The 18,743-nt window shown below is 40.7% G+C and overlaps 1 protein-coding gene across 2 annotated transcripts in view; it reads right to left on the bottom strand.

The window, feature by feature from the left end:
- Window positions 1-18,743, bottom strand: part of ECPAS (Ecm29 proteasome adaptor and scaffold) — a 171,195-nt gene that overhangs the window by 103,238 nt on the left and 49,214 nt on the right. The window contains exons 12-14 of one of the 2 annotated variants that reach the window (XM_089670950.1): window positions 15,915-15,964; window positions 15,763-15,829; window positions 14,218-14,253 (exon numbers count right to left, since the gene is read on the bottom strand). In XM_089670950.1, the coding sequence (XP_089527076.1) occupies window positions 14,218-14,253; window positions 15,763-15,829; window positions 15,915-15,964 (153 nt within the window). The remainder of the gene's footprint in view (window positions 1-14,217; window positions 14,254-15,762; window positions 15,830-15,914; window positions 15,965-18,743) is intronic. The other variant, XM_089670951.1, reaches the window with a different exon arrangement.

Here is an 18,743-nt window from a genome sequence, read left to right as displayed (position 1 = left end):
TATTGAGAGTGGAAGAAACAGAGGAAAAAGTTAAAAAGCAGGCCCAAACCATAGATAATCTAGAGAAAAAAAATAACTTACTTGGAGAATACCCAGAAAAAATTGCTCTATAGGATGGAAGTTCAAGAAAATAAAGAAAGAAGATGTAACCTTAGAGTTCGAGGAATTCCAGAGCAAGTAAAAGGGGAATCACTATATGATCTTGTCGTAAAAATTCTAAACTCCATAAGAGACAGACCTGAAACAGACGGGATTAAACTGGACAGAGTGATTAGAATAGGAAAGTTTAATCAAGCTGTGGAGAAGGAAAGATCAAGAGATACAGTGGTCCAGTTCCAAAAATTTGGGGTTAAAGAGGAGATATGGAGGAAGATTAAAGGAAGATCATTAATTAAGTATGGAGACTTAAAAATCCAAATTTATGCGGACCTAACACCAGAGACCCTATGGAGAAGAGATCCCTGAGACCCTTGTTGGAACAAATGAGAAAACAGAACGTCCAGTATAGATGGGGTACCCCAGCTTGTTTAATTGGCTGGAAAAATGGCGTAACAGCATATTTGAGATACCCGGAGGAACTGAGGGATTTCTGTGACAGACTGAAACTGCAAAGAATGGTGATAGTGGGGTGGGAAGAAAAAGAAAAAGAAGGGAAACAGAAGATACAAGAAAAGAGGACTGGCAGCGGGTCGGGGGGAGGGGAGGCCTGGGGGTGGGGAGGGAGGGGAGGCCTGGGGGTGGGGAGAGAGGGGAGGGAAAATTGAGAAGATTTTCTTTTTTTTTTTCTCCTATCTCTCTTGACCCCCTGGGCCCCACATGTTGAAATGGTAATCCCTCGGGAGCTTCGGTTGAGGGGGAAAGTAAAGATTTTTGTATTTCTCCTGTGGATAGAGAGAGGGGATCTGGGGAGGTCGAAGGAGAGGATAGCCGGCCATGGGTGGAGCTTAATCCCAAAGCATTTAATCAGTGGTGGAAATAGATCCACAAATGATTTATAGGCAGTATTTAAGCCTAAAAATGGGTAGGGAGGAAAAAAAGAATGAGGGATGGGGGAGGGGGGGATGGGAGTTGGGTTGGAGGGAGGGAGGGGAGGAGGTACTGGGTTAATACTCTGCATGACAGTAGGGATAAAGAGGAAGAGGTAAATTGGAAGAGAGATGGAGCGAATTGGGAAGGATGGAAGAAATACAGTTTATAACCTATAATGTGAACGGGTTGAGTTGTCCAGGGAAGAGATTTAGGTTGTTTAAGGAGTTGCATCATAGGGCAACGTCAGTGGTATTTTTACAGGAGACGCACTTTGAGATAGAGGCAAATGTGAAATTGAAATCCAAACACTATCCAATATGGTATTACGCAGACTCTCCAATTAAAAGAGCAAAAGGGGTGGCAATAGGTTTGGCAAATAATATGAGATTTGAGCTGGAGGATAGAAGAACCGATCCGGAGCGGAGGTTTTTATTCTTAAAAGGTAGGCTTCAGGGGATTGAGTGTACTTTAGCCAATATATACTGCCCTAATAAAAACCCGGAGATGTATATGAGGGGTCTGATGAAAAAATTGATGGAATTTAAAAAAGGGCGTTTGATAGTTGCAGGAGACCTAAATTTCTGTATGGACCCACAAAAGGATAACACCTCTTCTGTGCAAAGAGAGGGGAGTAGGTCTCTGAGAGCTTTGAAGAAAGTGATGCATGAATATCAACTAGTGGACATCTGGAGAATAATGCATATGAAAGACAGAGACTATACCTTCTTCTCTAATGCACATGAGATATACTCGAGATTAGATTACATCTTAATAGACCATCAATTTATAGATCATCTGGTTAAAATTGACATAGAGACAAGAACGTTCACGGATCATGCCCCGGTCATAATGAAAATTGGATGGGGAAGAAGGTGGACTGGAGGATTAGGGTGGAGGTTAAATGAGGCTCTTCTTCTGGACGAGGATTTAGTTCAGAAAATAGAGAAAGAGATTAGGGTGTATTTTCAGGAGAACGAAACAGAGGAGGTGTCGATAGCTACAGTTTGGGAAAGTCATAAGGTATTTATAAGAGGAATCTTGATCGCGGCAGGAGCAAGGAAGAAAAAGGAAAGAAGAGAGAGGGTCAGTGGGCTTCTAAAAGAAATACTGGACTTGGAGCAGATCCACAAGAAGAAAATGACAAAAGATACAAGACAGAAGTTATCGGGACAATTGTGGCAGCTTGGCGAGGGGTGGAGCCTAAACATGGCGGCGACGGAGAGCACGATGTGAGTGCTCTCCGATAACCTCCAAAACTGACCCTCCCGAGACCCTCATGAAGTGAAGCCCTACCTGCATGAGGAGGGCTCCAAGCGGGGAGAGACTGGCGCGTGGAAGGGAGAGGAGAGCGGGCACGGACCTCCAGAAGGTGATCTCGCTGCGGAGACTCCAGTGCAGCGGTCGGGTTACCGGGGAGACGAAGCAGGGCGGTGTGAGCACGCTGCTCGCCGCAAGGCATCACTGGGAGGCAGAGACGCCGGCCGACTCCCTGTCAGAGTGTCAGAGCGGCAGTGACATGTTGGCTCCCCCTGCGCTTCAGGACTGGAAATCCGTGCGGCCAGTGGAGGAGTGAAGCTGGTAGGAGAAAGGGCCCAGCTGAGGAGGACCTTGGAGGGAAAGAGGAGGCTGGTTGGCGCTCTGATCAGATAAGGTGCTGCCGGCTTATAGTTGCCTGTACCCCCTGGCCGGCTGTTTGATCCTGGGTCAGGGAGACCCATAAATATCAGGAGATCTATTCTTCTTCCCCAAGACGATCCCCAAGGAGAGAGAAAGGAGGTGGAAAGAAAGAAATAAAGTATCGGATACCCCGAGGAATCCCCCCCCAGGACTGAGCAGCAGTGAAGGCCCTCCACACAAGCCTGGAATCACCATCCTAAGAAGGGAAGGGTGAGTGAAAACTGTTGGGGGCTTATTGCGTGGTGATCCCCTGAGTGACATAGGCGACCAAGGGGTGAAAGAGGGGAGGATTCCCAGGGGTTAGAAGAGAAGAAGAAAGGAGGCCCAGGTGTCCTAGGAGAGTAAAGGATATAGGAAAAATTGCAAGGCTATCAAGACATATAGAGGATATGAAGAACAAAGGACCCAAGGGAGCAGGGCCCAAAGGGGCCCAAACAGGAATAAAGAAATTTACATCATATGGAAATACTACGCCAGAAAGGGCCCAAGGTGCAAAGGGGGAAATGGACATTAGTTCAGGAAATAGCCCTAGATTATTATGGGGCATGAATAGCAGCGGTAGCCAACAAATAGTGGAGGGCTTGGGAAAAAAAGAATCTGAAGGTGAACTACAAATACCAAATAAGAAGGAGATGGCAGAAATGTTTCAAAATCTGGAAAAAACGATAAAACATGAAATGACAGCTATTCGAAATGATTTAGGACACCTTCTATCAAGAATGGAAGAAACGGAGGAGAAAGTTAAAATCCAGGCCCAGAATATAGATAATTTAATGGAAAAAATAAGCCAATTAGAAAATAACCAGAAAAAAATGATCTTTAGGATGGAAGTTCAAGAAAATAAAGAAAGAAGGTGTAATCTTAGAATACGAGGAATCCCAGAGACTGCTAAAGGGGAAATACTATATGAACTAGTTAAAAAAATCCTAAACTCCATAAGAGATAAACCGGAATCTGACGGGATCGGTTTGGACGGAGTGTTTAGGGTAGGAAAGCTCAAACGGGCTACTGAGAAGGAAAGACCGAGGGACATAATTGCCCAGTTCCAAAATTTTGGGGTCAAAGACGAGATCTGGAAGAAGATCAAGGGAAGATCATTAATTAAGTTTGGAGACTTGACTATCCAAATCTATGCGGACTTAACAGTAGAGACCCTAAGAAGAAGGAGATCCCTGAAACCCCTGTTGGAGCAAATGAGAAAACAGAATGTGCAGTATAGATGGGGTACCTCAGCATTTCTAATTGGCTGGAAAAATGGGGTCACAGCGTATCTGAGATTTCCGGATGAATTAAGAGATTTCTGTGATAGACTGGACTTGCAAAGAATGGAGATAGCTGGGTGGGAAGAAGAAAAAGAAGATAAAGGAAACACAAATGTTATAAGAAAAGAGGACTGGCAACAGGTCGGGGTGAGGGAGGCCTCGGGGTTGGGGAGGGAGGAGAGGGAGAATTAAGTAGAAAATTACTTTTTTTTTTTTTTTTTCTCTCTCTTACTTCCCCCTCTCGCCCCTGGTCTTCCCCCTCCGGATGTTGAGACCCGCTTGGAGGCTCCGGTTAAGGGAGGGAGGTAAAGAGTACAGACTCTTGCTGAGTCTAGACGATAGAGAGAGGGAATCGGGGGGGTTGGAGGAGAGGTGAGCCGTACATAGGCGGAGCTGACGCCCCAAATTTTAAATCAATGGTGGAAATAGATCCACAAATGATTTGTAGGCAGTTTATAGGCCTAAAAACGGGTAGGGGAAAAAGAAGAGAGGGTGAGAAGGGTGGTGGGGGGGGGGGGGGGGGGAGGGAGGGAGGGGGCAGGGGACGAGAGTTGGGTGGGAGGAAGGGAGGGGAGGAGGTATTGGGTCAATACTCTGCATGACAGAAGGGATAAAGAGGAAGAGGCAATCTGGAAGAGAGATGGAGTTAATTGGGAATGATGGAAGAAATACAGTTTATAACCTATAATGTGAACGGGCTGAGTTGTCCAGGGAAGAGATTTAGGTTGTTTAATGAGTTACATCATAGGGCTACGTCAGTGGTATTTTTACAGGAGACGCATTTTGAGATAGAGGCAAACGTGAAATTGAAATCCAAATACTATCCAACATGGTACTATGCAGATTCTCCAATTAAAAGAGCAAAAGGGGTTGCAATAGGTTTGGCATAGAATATGAGATTTGAGCTGGAGGATAGAACAACAGACCCGGAGGGGAGGTTTTTATTCTTAAAAGGTAGACTTCAGGGGATTGAGTGTACTTTAGCCAATATATACTGCCCCAATAAAAACTCGGAGAAGTATATGAAGGGTCTGTTGAAAATATTAATGGAATTTAAAAAAGGGCGCTTGATAGTAGCTGGAGACCTAAACTTTTGTATGGACCCACAAAAGGATAATACCTCTTCCGTGCAAAGAGAGGGGAGTAGGTCTCTGAGGGCTCTGAAAAAAGTGATGCATGAATACCAACTAGTGGATACCTGGAGAATAACGCATATGAAAGACAGAGACTATACCTTCTTCTCTAATGCACATGAGATATACTCGAGATTAGATTACATCTTAATAGACCATCAACTTATAGATCATCTGGTAAAAATTGACATAGAGACAAGGACGTTCTCGGATCATGCTCCGGTCATGATGAAGTTGGGATGGGGAAGAAAGTGGACTGGAGGATTAGGGTGGAGGTTAAATGAGGTTCTTCTTCTAGATGAGGATGTAGTTCAGAAAATCGAGAAAGAGATTAAGGTATACTTTAAGGAGAACGAAACAGAGGAAGTATCAATAGCTACAGTCTGGGAAAGTCACAAGGTATTCATAAGAGGAATCTTGATTGCGGCACGAGCAAGGAAGAAAAAGGAAAGAAGAGAGAGGGTCAGTGGGCTCTTAAAAGAAATATTGGACTTGGAGCAGATCCATAAGAAGAAAATAACAAAAGATACGAGACAGAAGTTAATGGATAAAAAAGATGAGCTAGAGAGGTTGATGGATGAGGAGAAGAGAAGAGTATACAACAGGGTTTTGAACGAGAGATATAGATGGGGAGACAGACCAGGAAGATATCTAATGAGAGCTTTGAATAAAAAGAAAAATAAGAATTATATCGAAAAGATAAAAAGTTCAAAGGGGGAGTTGGTCCACTCAAATAAAGAGATTATTAAAGTGTTTACGGAGTATTACAAAAAGTTATATAATATTAGCCCCCAAGGCCCTCTAAAAGAAGCCCAAGAGGGAATTAACGAAAAAAAGATGACATACTTAAAAAATGCGGGATTACCAAAACTAAGTGAAGCACAGTTGAACCCCTAGACGTAGAAATTTCCCAGGAAGAAATTAAAATAGCATTAAGAAGCACAGGAGGGGGAAAAAGTCCAGGTCCGGATGGCTATACAGTTAAGTACTATAAGAAATTTAGTGAAGTACTGTTACCCAAGCTGGAGAAATATATGAATGCTCTGGGAGGTGGGATGGAAGTGAGGAGAGAATCCCTACAGGCACATGTAGTACTTATTCACAAGGAGGGAAAAGATCCATCTCAATGCTCCAGCTATAGACCTATCTCATTATTGAACACAGACACTAAACTGTATGCAAAGGTGTTAGCAAACAGGTTGAGAGATCTGATGCCTGAATGGATCCATGGAGACCAGGTGGGCTTTGTACCGGGGAGAGAAGGTAGAGATAACGGCTTGAGAACCCTGATGCTTATTCAGAAAAGTAGAAGAGGGAAAGCCCCGGTGGTGCTCTTGTCAATTGATGCGGAGAAGGCATTTGATAGAGTGGACTGGGGCTTTATGATGGACAACTTAAAAGTGCTGGGGATAGGTGATAGAATGCGAGAGTGGATAAGTAAATTATATAGGGAGCCTACTGCAATCATCACGGTAAATGGGGAGAGATCAGAACCCATTGGAATGTCTAATGGTACAAGACAGGGCTGTCCTCTGTCCCCTCTGCTATATGTATTGTCACTCGAACCTCTGTTGTCAATAATAAGAAATAGTGGATCGGTAAAGGGAATTCAGATAGAAACTATAGAACATAAAGTAGCGGCCTTTGCGGACGACTTATTGTTCTATGTGGGGAATCCCCGAATAACTCTCCCAAATATAATGAAGATTCTGAAAGAGTACGGTGAACTATCAAATTTAAAAATTAATCCAACGAAAACAGAGATCCTGAATATTAATATATCAAAGAATGAAAAAGAAAAACTACAAAAAGAATTCCCCTTTATATGGAGAGAAAAAGAGATAAAATACCTAGGAATAAAACTCACTGCCTCATCTAAGCATTTGTATAGATTAAACTATATTTCTTTGATAAAAAGATCAGGGAAGACTTAAAAAGACTAGAAGGAGGAAACCCATCCTGGATAGGATGTATAAACCTAGTCAAAATGGTAATTATGCCTAAAATATTGTATAGATTTCAAATGGTACCAATTAAAATTCCAGAGGCCTTTTTTAAGATAATAAAAAAAATGTTAACAAGATACATATGGAAGAATAAAAAACCTAGAATAGCATATGAAACATTGAGTAGGACTAAAGAGAAAGGGGGATTGGGTCTACCAGATGTCAAGAGATACTATAAAGCAGTGGTTTTAGCAAGAATATATGACTGGACATTTAACCATAAGGGGAAAAGTTGGGTAACAATTGAAAATGATCTTAGTGGAATTAGATTGAGTCAGATGATATGGGTTCCAACACAGTTTAGAGGAATTAAAGAAAGCACAAGTATTTACACTTTAAACGTTTTAAGGGTATGGGACAATTTACACAAAAACATGAAATGGGAATTTAATTCTACACTAATGCCTCTCACAAACACTGAGTACTTTCCCCCGGGAAAGGATAAGATATCAGGGAGATGGTTTAGAAAGGAGGATACCCAACTGAGACATGTTCTGGTGGAGGGGGAATTGAGATCACTTAAAGAATTAATAGAGAAGAAGGGAGATATCTTTATTAGAATAGATGAGTGGAAATATCATCAATTGAAATGTTTTATTGGAAACCTCCCGAAACCCCTGAGATTAAAACAGGAGTGGAATATGTTTGAAAGGTTGTTAGAAACACGAAGGGATGGGAAGCACAGTATATTTCAAAAACCTATAGAATACTCACAGAATTAGACACAAACACAAAGTTAAGTTTTATAACAAAATGGGAAAGGGACATGGAAGTTGGGTTTGACGAGGACAAACAGAGAAAGATGTTTAGATTGATACACGAGAATGTTAGTATGAGAGAGGTTGAGATTAATTATAAGTGTGTGACACGATGGCACATTACACCGAGTGTTGAGCACAAGATGAATGGGGAAAATTCAAAAATGTGTTGGAGAGGATGTGGAGAGATAGGCACGGTGTTTCACATATGGTGGAAATGTCCGAAAATCCAGGTTTTTTTGGAAGGTAATAGTCAAATTGATTGAAGAAATAACTGAAATTGACATAGGGTTAGACCTAACGACGTGCCTCCTACATAATGTGGAGACATCTGTAAATAAATACAAAAACTCAGGCGTCTGGTACTTCTTAAATGCGGTGAAAGGGTTGATACCCAAGTTTTGGCAGAAAACTGAGGTACTGAAGGAGGAAGACTGGATTAATAGAGTGAACCAGATAGGTAGAATGGAAAGATCATACCATATGCAGGAAGATAGCATGGGAGTTTATTATATGAGATGGGAAAAGTGGGAAAAAGCAGGATTGAAAGAGAAATATAGGAAACTATGAACTAGGATGTTAGCTAAAAATTAATAAGCCTCGAGAGATTAGAATGGGTTAGAGTCTGCAGAGGGGGAGGAGGGGGGAGGAGGGCTGGGAAGGGTTGGGGTGGGATGGGAAAGAAAAGAGTTTTTAGAAGGGGAAATGTAGAAATGTTATAAATGCCTATTTATATGTGAATTGTTTCCCTTTTTGGGTATTTGTATTAATATGAAAAAATTAATAAATATTTAAATTAAAAAAAAAAAAAGACCAGTTCTTTTGAGGAGAGAGCAGAAGGAATTCTCACCCAGTGATACTTGATATGGGGAGGATGGGTATATAAAAGTTTGGGGCAGAGTCTGAGGATTGTAGGTCAGGGAGACCTGTGTAGAAAGACTATCCATGTGATGGAGCTAACCTAACCGCATAGTGAAGGTTAGAGTTTCAGTGACCTTGAGTGCAGAACCTGGGTAAGCAGTCTACAAGCAGAACCCAAGGTAAAGTCTCATGTTTATGAACATGGGATCAGTGATTGACAAAATGCTGTGCTGAAGGGAATGTGAATATTAAGACAAGGATTAGACCCAGATAGCCCAAGCAGTACACAGAGCCAAAGAAAGTTGTGGTATCAACTACAGGGAGAAGTGAGAGCATCAGTGTTTGGGCCTATGGCTCAAAGACTTGAACAAAGAACATGAAAGCTCACAGTTTGATGAAGGTCTAATAATATCGAACCACAAGATATAGCGAGTTCAGCAAACCAGTCGGAACTCTGAGTTTAAGAAAAATTAATAATAGCGCCTATGGTCAAAATTGTATAACTTACTAATAGTGTACCAGCTGCAAAAAAACCACCATATATAAAGTGTACCAATTAATAAATAATTTGCGCTAGTAAATATATATAAATATATGTAAAGAAATCATCAAATCATAAGTCCAGAAAAATATATATATACCAATACCACAGAAAAATATAAAAAACTTTTTAGGTGCAAAAAAACTTTTGTGCAAAAGGAGTGTCTCAATATAAAAAAAGTGTCTCAATATAAAAAAATTTCACCAAAAAACCTTGATAATATAATGGCAGATCATCCATAAAAATATCTTCAGAAACGGAAGATTGATGATGTGATGTCATTGAAGATTTGGGCGGAGCTTGATTGATGTGATGTCATTACGTTTTTGACTGCCAGCTATTGCACATGTGCTGAGTAGTCAGGCTCGTTTATGTGATTGCTGTTGATGCTGTTAATGCTGGTGTCGGCTGGGACACCTCTTGAGTAAGTGCAATGAGTATCTAATAAAGGAATTGGTTTTTATAATATTGCACCATGAAGTCTTTCTGTTTCTCTCGAGTGCTTGGCATTTCCCCCCATGGATACGTTTGAAGGTGGTCCTTTTTCTATTGGAGAAGTGGATTTTCGATTAACTACAAAGTTTTTCGTCCTGTTATTTCGATCGATGAGGATCGGTGTGTTGGAGAGCTTCCGTTTCTGAAGATATTTTTATGGATGATCTGCCATTATATTATCAAGGTTTTTTGGTGAAATTTTTTTTATATTGAGACACTCCTTTTGCACAAAAGTTTTTTTGCACCTAAAAAGTTTTTTATATTTTTCTGTGGTATTGGTATATATATATTTTTCTGGACTTATGATTTGATGATTTCTTTACATATATTTATATATATTTACTAGCGCAAATTATTTATTAATTGGAACTCTGAGTTTGAGTGGATCTCCAGGATCTAGGAATAACTGTTTTGGCTGTGTTTAGTAAATGTACTGTATAGTGAGAGAACATTTGTATTTGGTGGAGGACAGGTCTGTGTGGTGGAGCAGGAGGGTGCCTGGGTCAAAAGAAAGATCTCAATTATTTTTTCTATCAGGGAATGGATCGGTTAAAAAAGGGTGTATCAGAGGGCATGACAATCATATATGCAGAAGCGTTCCTCCGTGATACTGACAGCTCCAACAGGTGTCCGGTAGGGTGGGTTAAATAGCATGGGGGTGTCAGGGTGCGATACAACCGACTTTGAAGTTTATTGCTAGTTTCTTGAATATTCACATTGATGGACACTTTAAAAAGGAGGTTAGTGTTTATTTGGGACCAGTCTTCTTCTGTGAAGTCCAAGTCCATATTCCAGGGCTCTGCTGCAGCATTTTTGCCAGGTTTGGAACCATGAAAAAGGAAGGCGTAGATCTTCGATATAAGGCATTTTTGTGGGGAAGCAGTGTGACAGTCAAACTCCGCGAGGTGTCTGGTGTGGTGTGTGTGACTGCATAGATTGTTTCGAAAAGGTCTTACTTGGAGATAGGACAAAAGTGGGTATGGCGTAAGGTAGTCCATTGCCTGGAGGGATTGGTGCAATTGGAGGAGCCATGGTCTAAACTCGTGAGCTAGAAGCAAAAAAGGTCAACCCACCAGTTGCACAAAAAAAAAAAAAAAAAATGAATTCCCATGGGGAAATTCTGGGTTCCAACGGACTGGCATCAGCAGTAAGTATTTAGTAGTTAGGGTGTGCTTTAGTCGGAAGGGTGTGCTTTAGTCGGAACGCTTTGTAGAGGTAGAGAGTGGCTTTAAAGGTTGAGATTCCACAGCCTTAAATATTACAGGTTTTCATAGCAAAGGCCATACTTGGAGGGAGGCGGATATAAACGTCTGTTCAAGTGTTACCCATTCCTTTAAAGTAACCAACCAGTCTACTACATGGGAGAGGTGGCAGGCTCAAGTAGCCTTAAAAGAGGCTGATCCCTCCGACTGGCTTTGGAAGTCTAAGAGCGATATGTTTTATTCTCAGGTATTTACGGTGCCATAAAAGGTTCTGAGATTCTGGTGGAGAGTGGCAAAGAATAGGCAAGGGAATAGGATTGGGATTGTTTGGAAGAGGTACTGCAGACAGGGAAGGATGTTCATTTTTAGTATGGCTGCATGACCAAGCCAAAAAAATTGTGCCCTGCCCTATGATTTTACGTCCATACCTAGAGATGTGGATATTCTGGAGAAATTAAGAGGGTAGAGATCCAATAGGGTGGATGAGAGGTAACATTGTGAGATGATGTCCGGGGGCAGAGTAATATTAAATGCAGTAGTTGATTTTAAAATTTGCAATAGCCTGAAATTCATCCAGGGTTTTAAGTAGATTTGGTAAGGATAGTAAAGTATGGGACAGGAGAAAAAAAAAACAAAAAAACAGGTCATCCATCTTGGTGGGTGTCTGGATACCACGGATGTTTGGTCCTGTTGAATCATTTTAAAAACAAATTTCATGGTGATAACGAAGATCAATAGGAACATAGGGCACCCCTGTCTAATACTATGTGTATGAAGGTGTCCGACATGTAGGGCATTGAACTGGACTCAAGGCATAGGGTTTGCATAAAGAATTCCTATTCAGGATAGCATCTTAGTCTGTAGGCCTAGGTGTTGAAGAGTAATACGCACATAATCCTAGGCCACTCTATCAAATGCCTTCTCCGCATCTGTGCACACAAAATGTGTTATGTATGCGCAGTGAATATGGTTAATAGCTTTTATACTATTTTCTCTGGCAGAACATGCTGCAGTTTACCTGCACAGAACTGTACTGGAACATGGTATAAACACATATAAAAAATGCATCCCCCGTTACACTGGAGAAAAAAAAAAAAAAAAAAGCACCGAATGCATAAAAACGTGGATGCAGAAATGCACCTGAAAACGATAGAGTATCGAAAGCAGTCTGCTCGCTAGGATCTTAGCATGTAGTTTAATATATTTGTTTAATAACAAGAGTCCGGTAGTTAGAGCATTGGGCAAGATCTTTACTATCCTTGGGGATGACTAAAATGTGTGCTTCTAACAGTTGGCTGGTCGGGAAGGGTATGCTTTCAGGCAGCACAAAGGCCAATAAGAAGTTGGGAATTAGAGTTCCTAAATGGTTTAAACCAATGGGGGGGTGTGAGGGCCCCCAGAGCCTGGGCTTTTGAGTATAAGTTGGGAGATAGCGAGTTTAAGCTCCTCTGGGGTGATAGGTTTTTCTACTTTTTTTGGTGGTAGAGCTTGATAGTTTGGGGGCACTCAAACATGCAAGGAAGGTTTGAGACTTTTGCCTTTTTAAGATCCATACTTTTCACATTTCTGCAAATTCACTTTTATGTTTCATGCAATCTCAAAAAATCTTTCACCCACTGACTGGGCAAACACTCTGGAACAATTACAGCATGAGCCTAATCCTTCTAAGCACACCATTTCTTGGATATATACTTGTTACGCATTATTTGAGTATTCCAAGAGATCCACAGCTCTCTCAAAATGGACCAACCAATCTCCTACACCATCATTGGATATTCTTAACACTTTTATTAAGGCACAGAGCACAATAATTGCCTCCATCTACTTACTGAGAAAATATGCTTAAAATAGATCAGAAATTCTATGTCTACTCATACATAGATCCTCTCTCATGGGACTCAGTCTATCTTTTAAATGCCTTAATTGTGGTCATAACCCTACAGACTTAATGCCTTTTGGGCCTGTCCCAAGATTAAGTGCTTCTGGAAAACGGTGTCCCACTGTGCTACTGATCATTTGGTAAATGTTATCCCTTTAACTCCAGTATGTACATCCTTGCTCTTCTGAATTTGCAGGTAACCAAGATCACGGTGGGCAGTAGAAAGCTATTATCCATTATCTTTTTGGTGGCAAGAAAAATTCTTCAGAAAGGAGTCTATCCTGAACTGCCTTCATTAAGCCTTTTCCCGGATATTTTATTATTCCACCAACTTTAACAAAGCAAAGAATTCTAGAGAACCTTGTCTTGACCTTCTGGTTTACTATCAGAACTCTAATGACCCTCTGAACACTTTTAGCCTTCACCTGGAATGGTTCTCTATGTATTCCTTTTTATGCTACACACAGCTAGCTGGCCACTGCTGAGGGTTTTTCCTTTTGTGGTTTCATGTGAAAGTGTCCCATTGTTACTTACTGCTGTATTCTTTCCATCTTTTTTCTTGTTTTCATACTTTAACTAGAATGCTACTCATACAAATTGTTTCCTATCCTATTTTTGAAGAAAAAAGAAAAAGAATAAAGTCTGCCAGCCATTGTGTAATACAGAAAGCTTCAAGTAGACCAGGGTTCTGCCTCCATTGCAGTGGATTTAGATCTTCACAATGGTGGCTTTACTTTTCAGCCTGCAGCTCCTGGTCATTTACTACTGCTGTGTGCGGTAGTAAAGCCTGATGTTACAAGAACAATGCTATAATTAGAGTCCTAATTCCTACTGTCACACTGCAGGAGGCAGGACAAGAAAAGTGGCCCAAAGGAAAATTATAGTTTTTCCCTGAGCATAGAAGTTTTTCCCTAAGCATTGAAGTGTTTTCTGAACGACAATCAAAAGTTTTTCCCTGTGCACCAAAGCAACATTTTCCTGAACACCAATGCCAAGTTAAAGATTTGCAATAAAGACCAACACAAAGTTGGAAATTTGTGTTCCACTGAGCACCAGTGTAAATGCAGCATTTTTGTAACTCTGTCATATTGATATTTAGTATACAATTTTGTTTTAAATTTTGTTGGCGTTTGTTATATTTACATTATTACTGCTATATCTGCAATGCATTATTTTGCAAGCTGTAGATGAGAAATTGATTTTAGGGTTTTCCCAAGAAATTGATTTTAGGGGCTTCCCAAGGTCTTAACATGTTTCTAAGGCTTCCTCGAGAGTAAAATATGTGAAAATTGCTGACAAACAGACATGCATACTTAAAAGGTCATTTCACAATCAATTTCCATTCATCCAAGTCCAGCCCATGCATATAGCTACCATTGTTGTAGAAAAGTGAACACTACCATCCAGAATCTAGAGAATAAATATTATATAAAATACATAACACTACACAGAACCTACATTGTGTGTGACACCTTTAATAGCAAGTAATTTATTTTTGCCAAACACTTTGCATGTTTTGAAATTATATCTAGGTATTTAACCACATCAAAACTTAAGGGCTGAAACACACTTTTACGATGCAGTGCATCAACATGTGCATTACCTGATTGCAAGTTGCATACGTTAGCTTGCTGCAGTGGCACCCCAATACACTAAAGTAATGTGTCCGATGTATATGCGTTGCAGCCCATCACAATGCACTATAACGCACTACAACTGAGAAACTGAAAAATTGCTGTACTTGTATGTTCTGTAATGCACAATAAAAGTAAAGTATGAACAGGCCCTAAAGCCTGGTTTACACTATTGCAGGTTTGCTTGGGCACGGCAGCCCATTCATTTGAATGAGCTTCTGTGCCTGAATTTCATGCAGGAAAAAAAAAGGTTCCTGCAGCATTTTAAAAAACAGCAGCCGGGAAATCACATGCTGCTTTTGCACCATGTGATTTCCTTGCAGATCCAGCACCCACAAAAGCGCTGCATTTTTAGATGCGTAGGGGTGCAATGAAGATTGAATGCAAAGCAATGCATTTTCACTGCATGTGGTAGCAGCTGAGGGAATTGCTGTGATTCCCTCACCCACAACAGTTTGAACCAGGCCTTAATGCATTTTTTTCCATTTACCAAAGTATATGGGGAGCAGCACAGTGGCTAAATGGTTAGCACGTCCGCCTGGCAGTACTAGGGTTGCTGGTTCGAATCCCAACCATGGCACCACCTGCCTGGAATTTGCATGTTCTCCCTGTGACTGCGTGGGTTTCCTCCGGGGGTACACTGGTTTCCTCCCACACTCCAAAGACATGCTGGTAGATTAATTGGATCCTGTGTAAATTGGCCCTAGTCTGTGTACGAATGTGAGCTAGGGAACTTAGATTGTACGCCCCTTGAGGGTTAGGGACTGATGTGAATGTACAATATTTGTATGTAAAAGCGCTGTGTAAATTGACAGCGCTATATAAGTATCTGAAATAAATCAATAATAAATATTGGTAGACAAGAATGAACATTTTGCTGGCAAATGACACTTTTTTGTCATCTAAGACCTCTTAGGGTAACACATTGACCAGTCACACCTTTATAGTAGTCTATTCAGATATAACCAAACTCAGTGCGCTTCTGACTGAAAGATCATTATACCAGTTTTGACCTTTAGCTGCACTGTAGATGAGATCTAAGATAGCACCTGTAGGCAGAATGGTGGGCACCCTCTATTTGTAAGTGCAAAAGTATCCAGCTAATGTTCAGTTGAATAATTACAATCTGAGACAATGCATAGGATTTTGTAGCATAACCAAGATCATGAATTTAATTCTGAGAAACATTTTCAATAACTCAAACATTAAAAGATATTCTTATTCTACTGACTGGTGCCATACATCTTCCTCCTCACTGACCAAGTAGCAAACGTCTTTTACTTACCTTCCGCATGGCTTCAAAGAACTGCTGCACTAAAGCAAGGTCCTTGGTGAAAAGCTGGGGCATTCGACTACAAAGGAGAAAAAGCAATAGTCAGTATATGCTTTGCTACAAAATCTGGCGATATATTATCTCTCTGTTTTAAAGGAACATACCCAGAGAGTTTACCAACACCGCTATAAGCCATCGAAAGCACTTTTGGATCCTAAAAATAACAAAATTGTGTCAGGATGTAAATAAAAAAAAAAAAAGTATCAGACAGTATTCAATTGTTTTTGTCGTATGTTTGGCTACAATCATCTCAAGCATTATGAAAATCAATCCTAGTTAGAAAAACAGAATTTCTGGTCATGATAAATCAAGTCATGCAGAAGTTCACAGCATTTTTTGTTTAAAGACTGACACTTTAAACTGCATTTATATTTTTACTAATATAAATCATGTATGGGTTCTTCCACCTTTTTTCCTATCTACTATGCCCCCACAAAGACATCAAAACGTACAGCAGACCTGGTCCCCCAGTGCCAGGCTTTCTGCTGTGCCAGTGGTCTTTACATCCACTTTACAGATTCCATAGAGATAAATATGAGGGTCATGTCAAGACATCTGGGCACTGCCGCACAATTGCCCCCCATAAAAAGAGTATGTAAATTTGAGCAGAGGTGAGTGGTTCTGCATCTTAGGTCTATGTAGGGGCAAATTACTATTCGTCCATTGTATCCAATTTCTTTGAGTACTGCAGTTATTTATCAGACTCCTGGACCAGAGCCATGCTTTTTTGAGGACTTCTCTGCCTGGTCACCCTACTCTCTCCCCTCAAATATCCACTATCATTTTTGGTGACTTTAACATCCCTGTTAATTTTACAGCCTGGCTACATCTCAACTTCTCAAATTAACTTCATCTTTTGACCTAACACATTACATGCTTCCACTCACTCCAATGGTAACACCCTTGACCTTGTATTCTCCCATCTCTGTAATCCTAGCAACCCTTTACTAACTCCCCCTTTCCCCTCTCTGATCACAACCCCTTGTCTTCATCCACTGTATAAATACAGTATTTATATAGCGCTGGTTTGCTCAGCGCTGTACATTATAGTGGGGGACAATACATGAGACAATACAGTAACAAAACAATACAAGAGGGGTTCGAGGGCCCTGCTCTTTCCAGCTTACAATCTAGGAGGGAGGGGATAGTGGTACAGGAGGAAATGGCTGTGGGGGATGGAGTGGAAGGAGGAGTGGAGGAGATCGGCTGTTAGGTGAGAGAGATCCTTCCAAACGTTTACTCACAGAAACATTTGCCAATTTAACCTTCATGTCTCTATTCTGCTACTGACCACCTCCATGAAAAAATATCACCCGTGGCCTAATTTGGCCACCTCTGTCTACAACAGTTCACTCACTGGACACACTTGCTCCTCTAACTACACTTAGAATCAGGCCTTGACCATTACAACCTTGGCAAACTGGCAATACCAGAAATTTCAAGAGATATACTGTAGCTGTGCTCTTTAGTGACTGTTGAGTAAAACCAAATTCCTGCAAGACTTCACCCTATAGAAATCTTCCCTTCTAAAATACAATTCCTGCCTCTACGCTGCCAAACAAACCTAGTTTGTCACTTATTAATACCTTGTCATCCAGTTCTCATTGTCTCGTCTCTACTTTCCTAACTACTGGCACCTTCCCCTTCCCTCTAAAGCAGGTGTAGGCAACCTTAACACTTCCTGACCGCCCTATAGCAGAAGTACTGCAACAGGGATGGCAAACTCACTACCCATGCCACTATTGGCTCCTTGGCATGTTAATCATCGGAGATTGTCGGTGGAGCTGACAGGGGAAATGTCTATATAAACAACACAGATCTCTTCCGTCAGCATGAACAGGCTGCTTTGTATTGCTCTGCACAGCAGAGCAATACAAACAGCTTGTCTACATAGTAAAATACACACTGCACACACAGTAAAACACAACACAGCACACTGTTAACCCTTTGATTCACTGATCACCGCCATTACTAGTAATAAATAAATAAAAAATCCAGTATATATACCGTTATTTGTAGACACTATAACTTTCACGTAAACCAATTAATTTACACATAGTGGGACATGTAGCAGAATACATTTTGGCCTAAATCTATGAAGAAATTTTATTTAATTTATTTTACTGGGTATGTTTTAATAGCAAAAAGTCAAATATTGGTTTGTTAATTCAAAATTGTCGGTCTTTTTTGTTTATAGCACAAAAAATAAAAAACCAGGTGATCAAATACCACTGAAAGAAAGCTATATTTGTGGGAAAAAAGGACATAAATTTAATTTATGTACAATGTTCCATGAGTGTGCAATTGTCAGTTAAAGTAACGCAGCGCCTTATTGCATATGTATCACTGTCTATTTTTGGTCGATGTTTCGGTGTATCCCTAGAGAAATCCATTGCAATTTAGCACCAAATGAAAGTCTAGTTTGTCCTGAAAAACAAGGTATATTTCACCTAGATACACTAAGTAGTTGTGATGATATGTACAGGTTTACGAACACATCAAAGTTGCAAAACTGCGTTCAAGTGTTAGGATTTGTTTTATCCTCTGTGACTGAGTTAAAGGAGATCCAGCATTTTATAACATTAGCATTGCAATAGCAATACAAACAATAGGTATATTGGAAAATCCAATATAAGATTACTAGAAAAATCTCCTTTCATGTTTTGAGTGCTGCATGTCTGCTGGCAAACAATTTCCACAACTTCCTGGATTCCCAGCATGCTTTGCATCTTCTCCTCTGCGATTTAATTTTCATTTCTAAGGACTACACATCTCGTTGTACCTTTCTCCCTGCAAGCAGTAATTCCTGTACTGACCACCTCCTGAACTGCTCTTTGCAGCACCTCTGAGGTTTAGAAGGCAGCCTGTGTGGATTTTGTGACATAACAGTGCCTACTTACATTTAAAATATGCATAACCCTGTCAGATTTCTT

Source organism: Staurois parvus, unplaced genomic scaffold (genome assembly GCF_062004578.1).
Source record: "Staurois parvus isolate SC_StPar_1 unplaced genomic scaffold, SC_StPar_1.0 ptg000096l, whole genome shotgun sequence".
In the NCBI taxonomy this organism is placed as follows: Eukaryota; Metazoa; Chordata; class Amphibia; order Anura; family Ranidae; genus Staurois; species Staurois parvus.
Note: the sequence above shows the minus strand (reverse complement) of the source record. Positions and strands in the feature narration are given on the sequence as shown.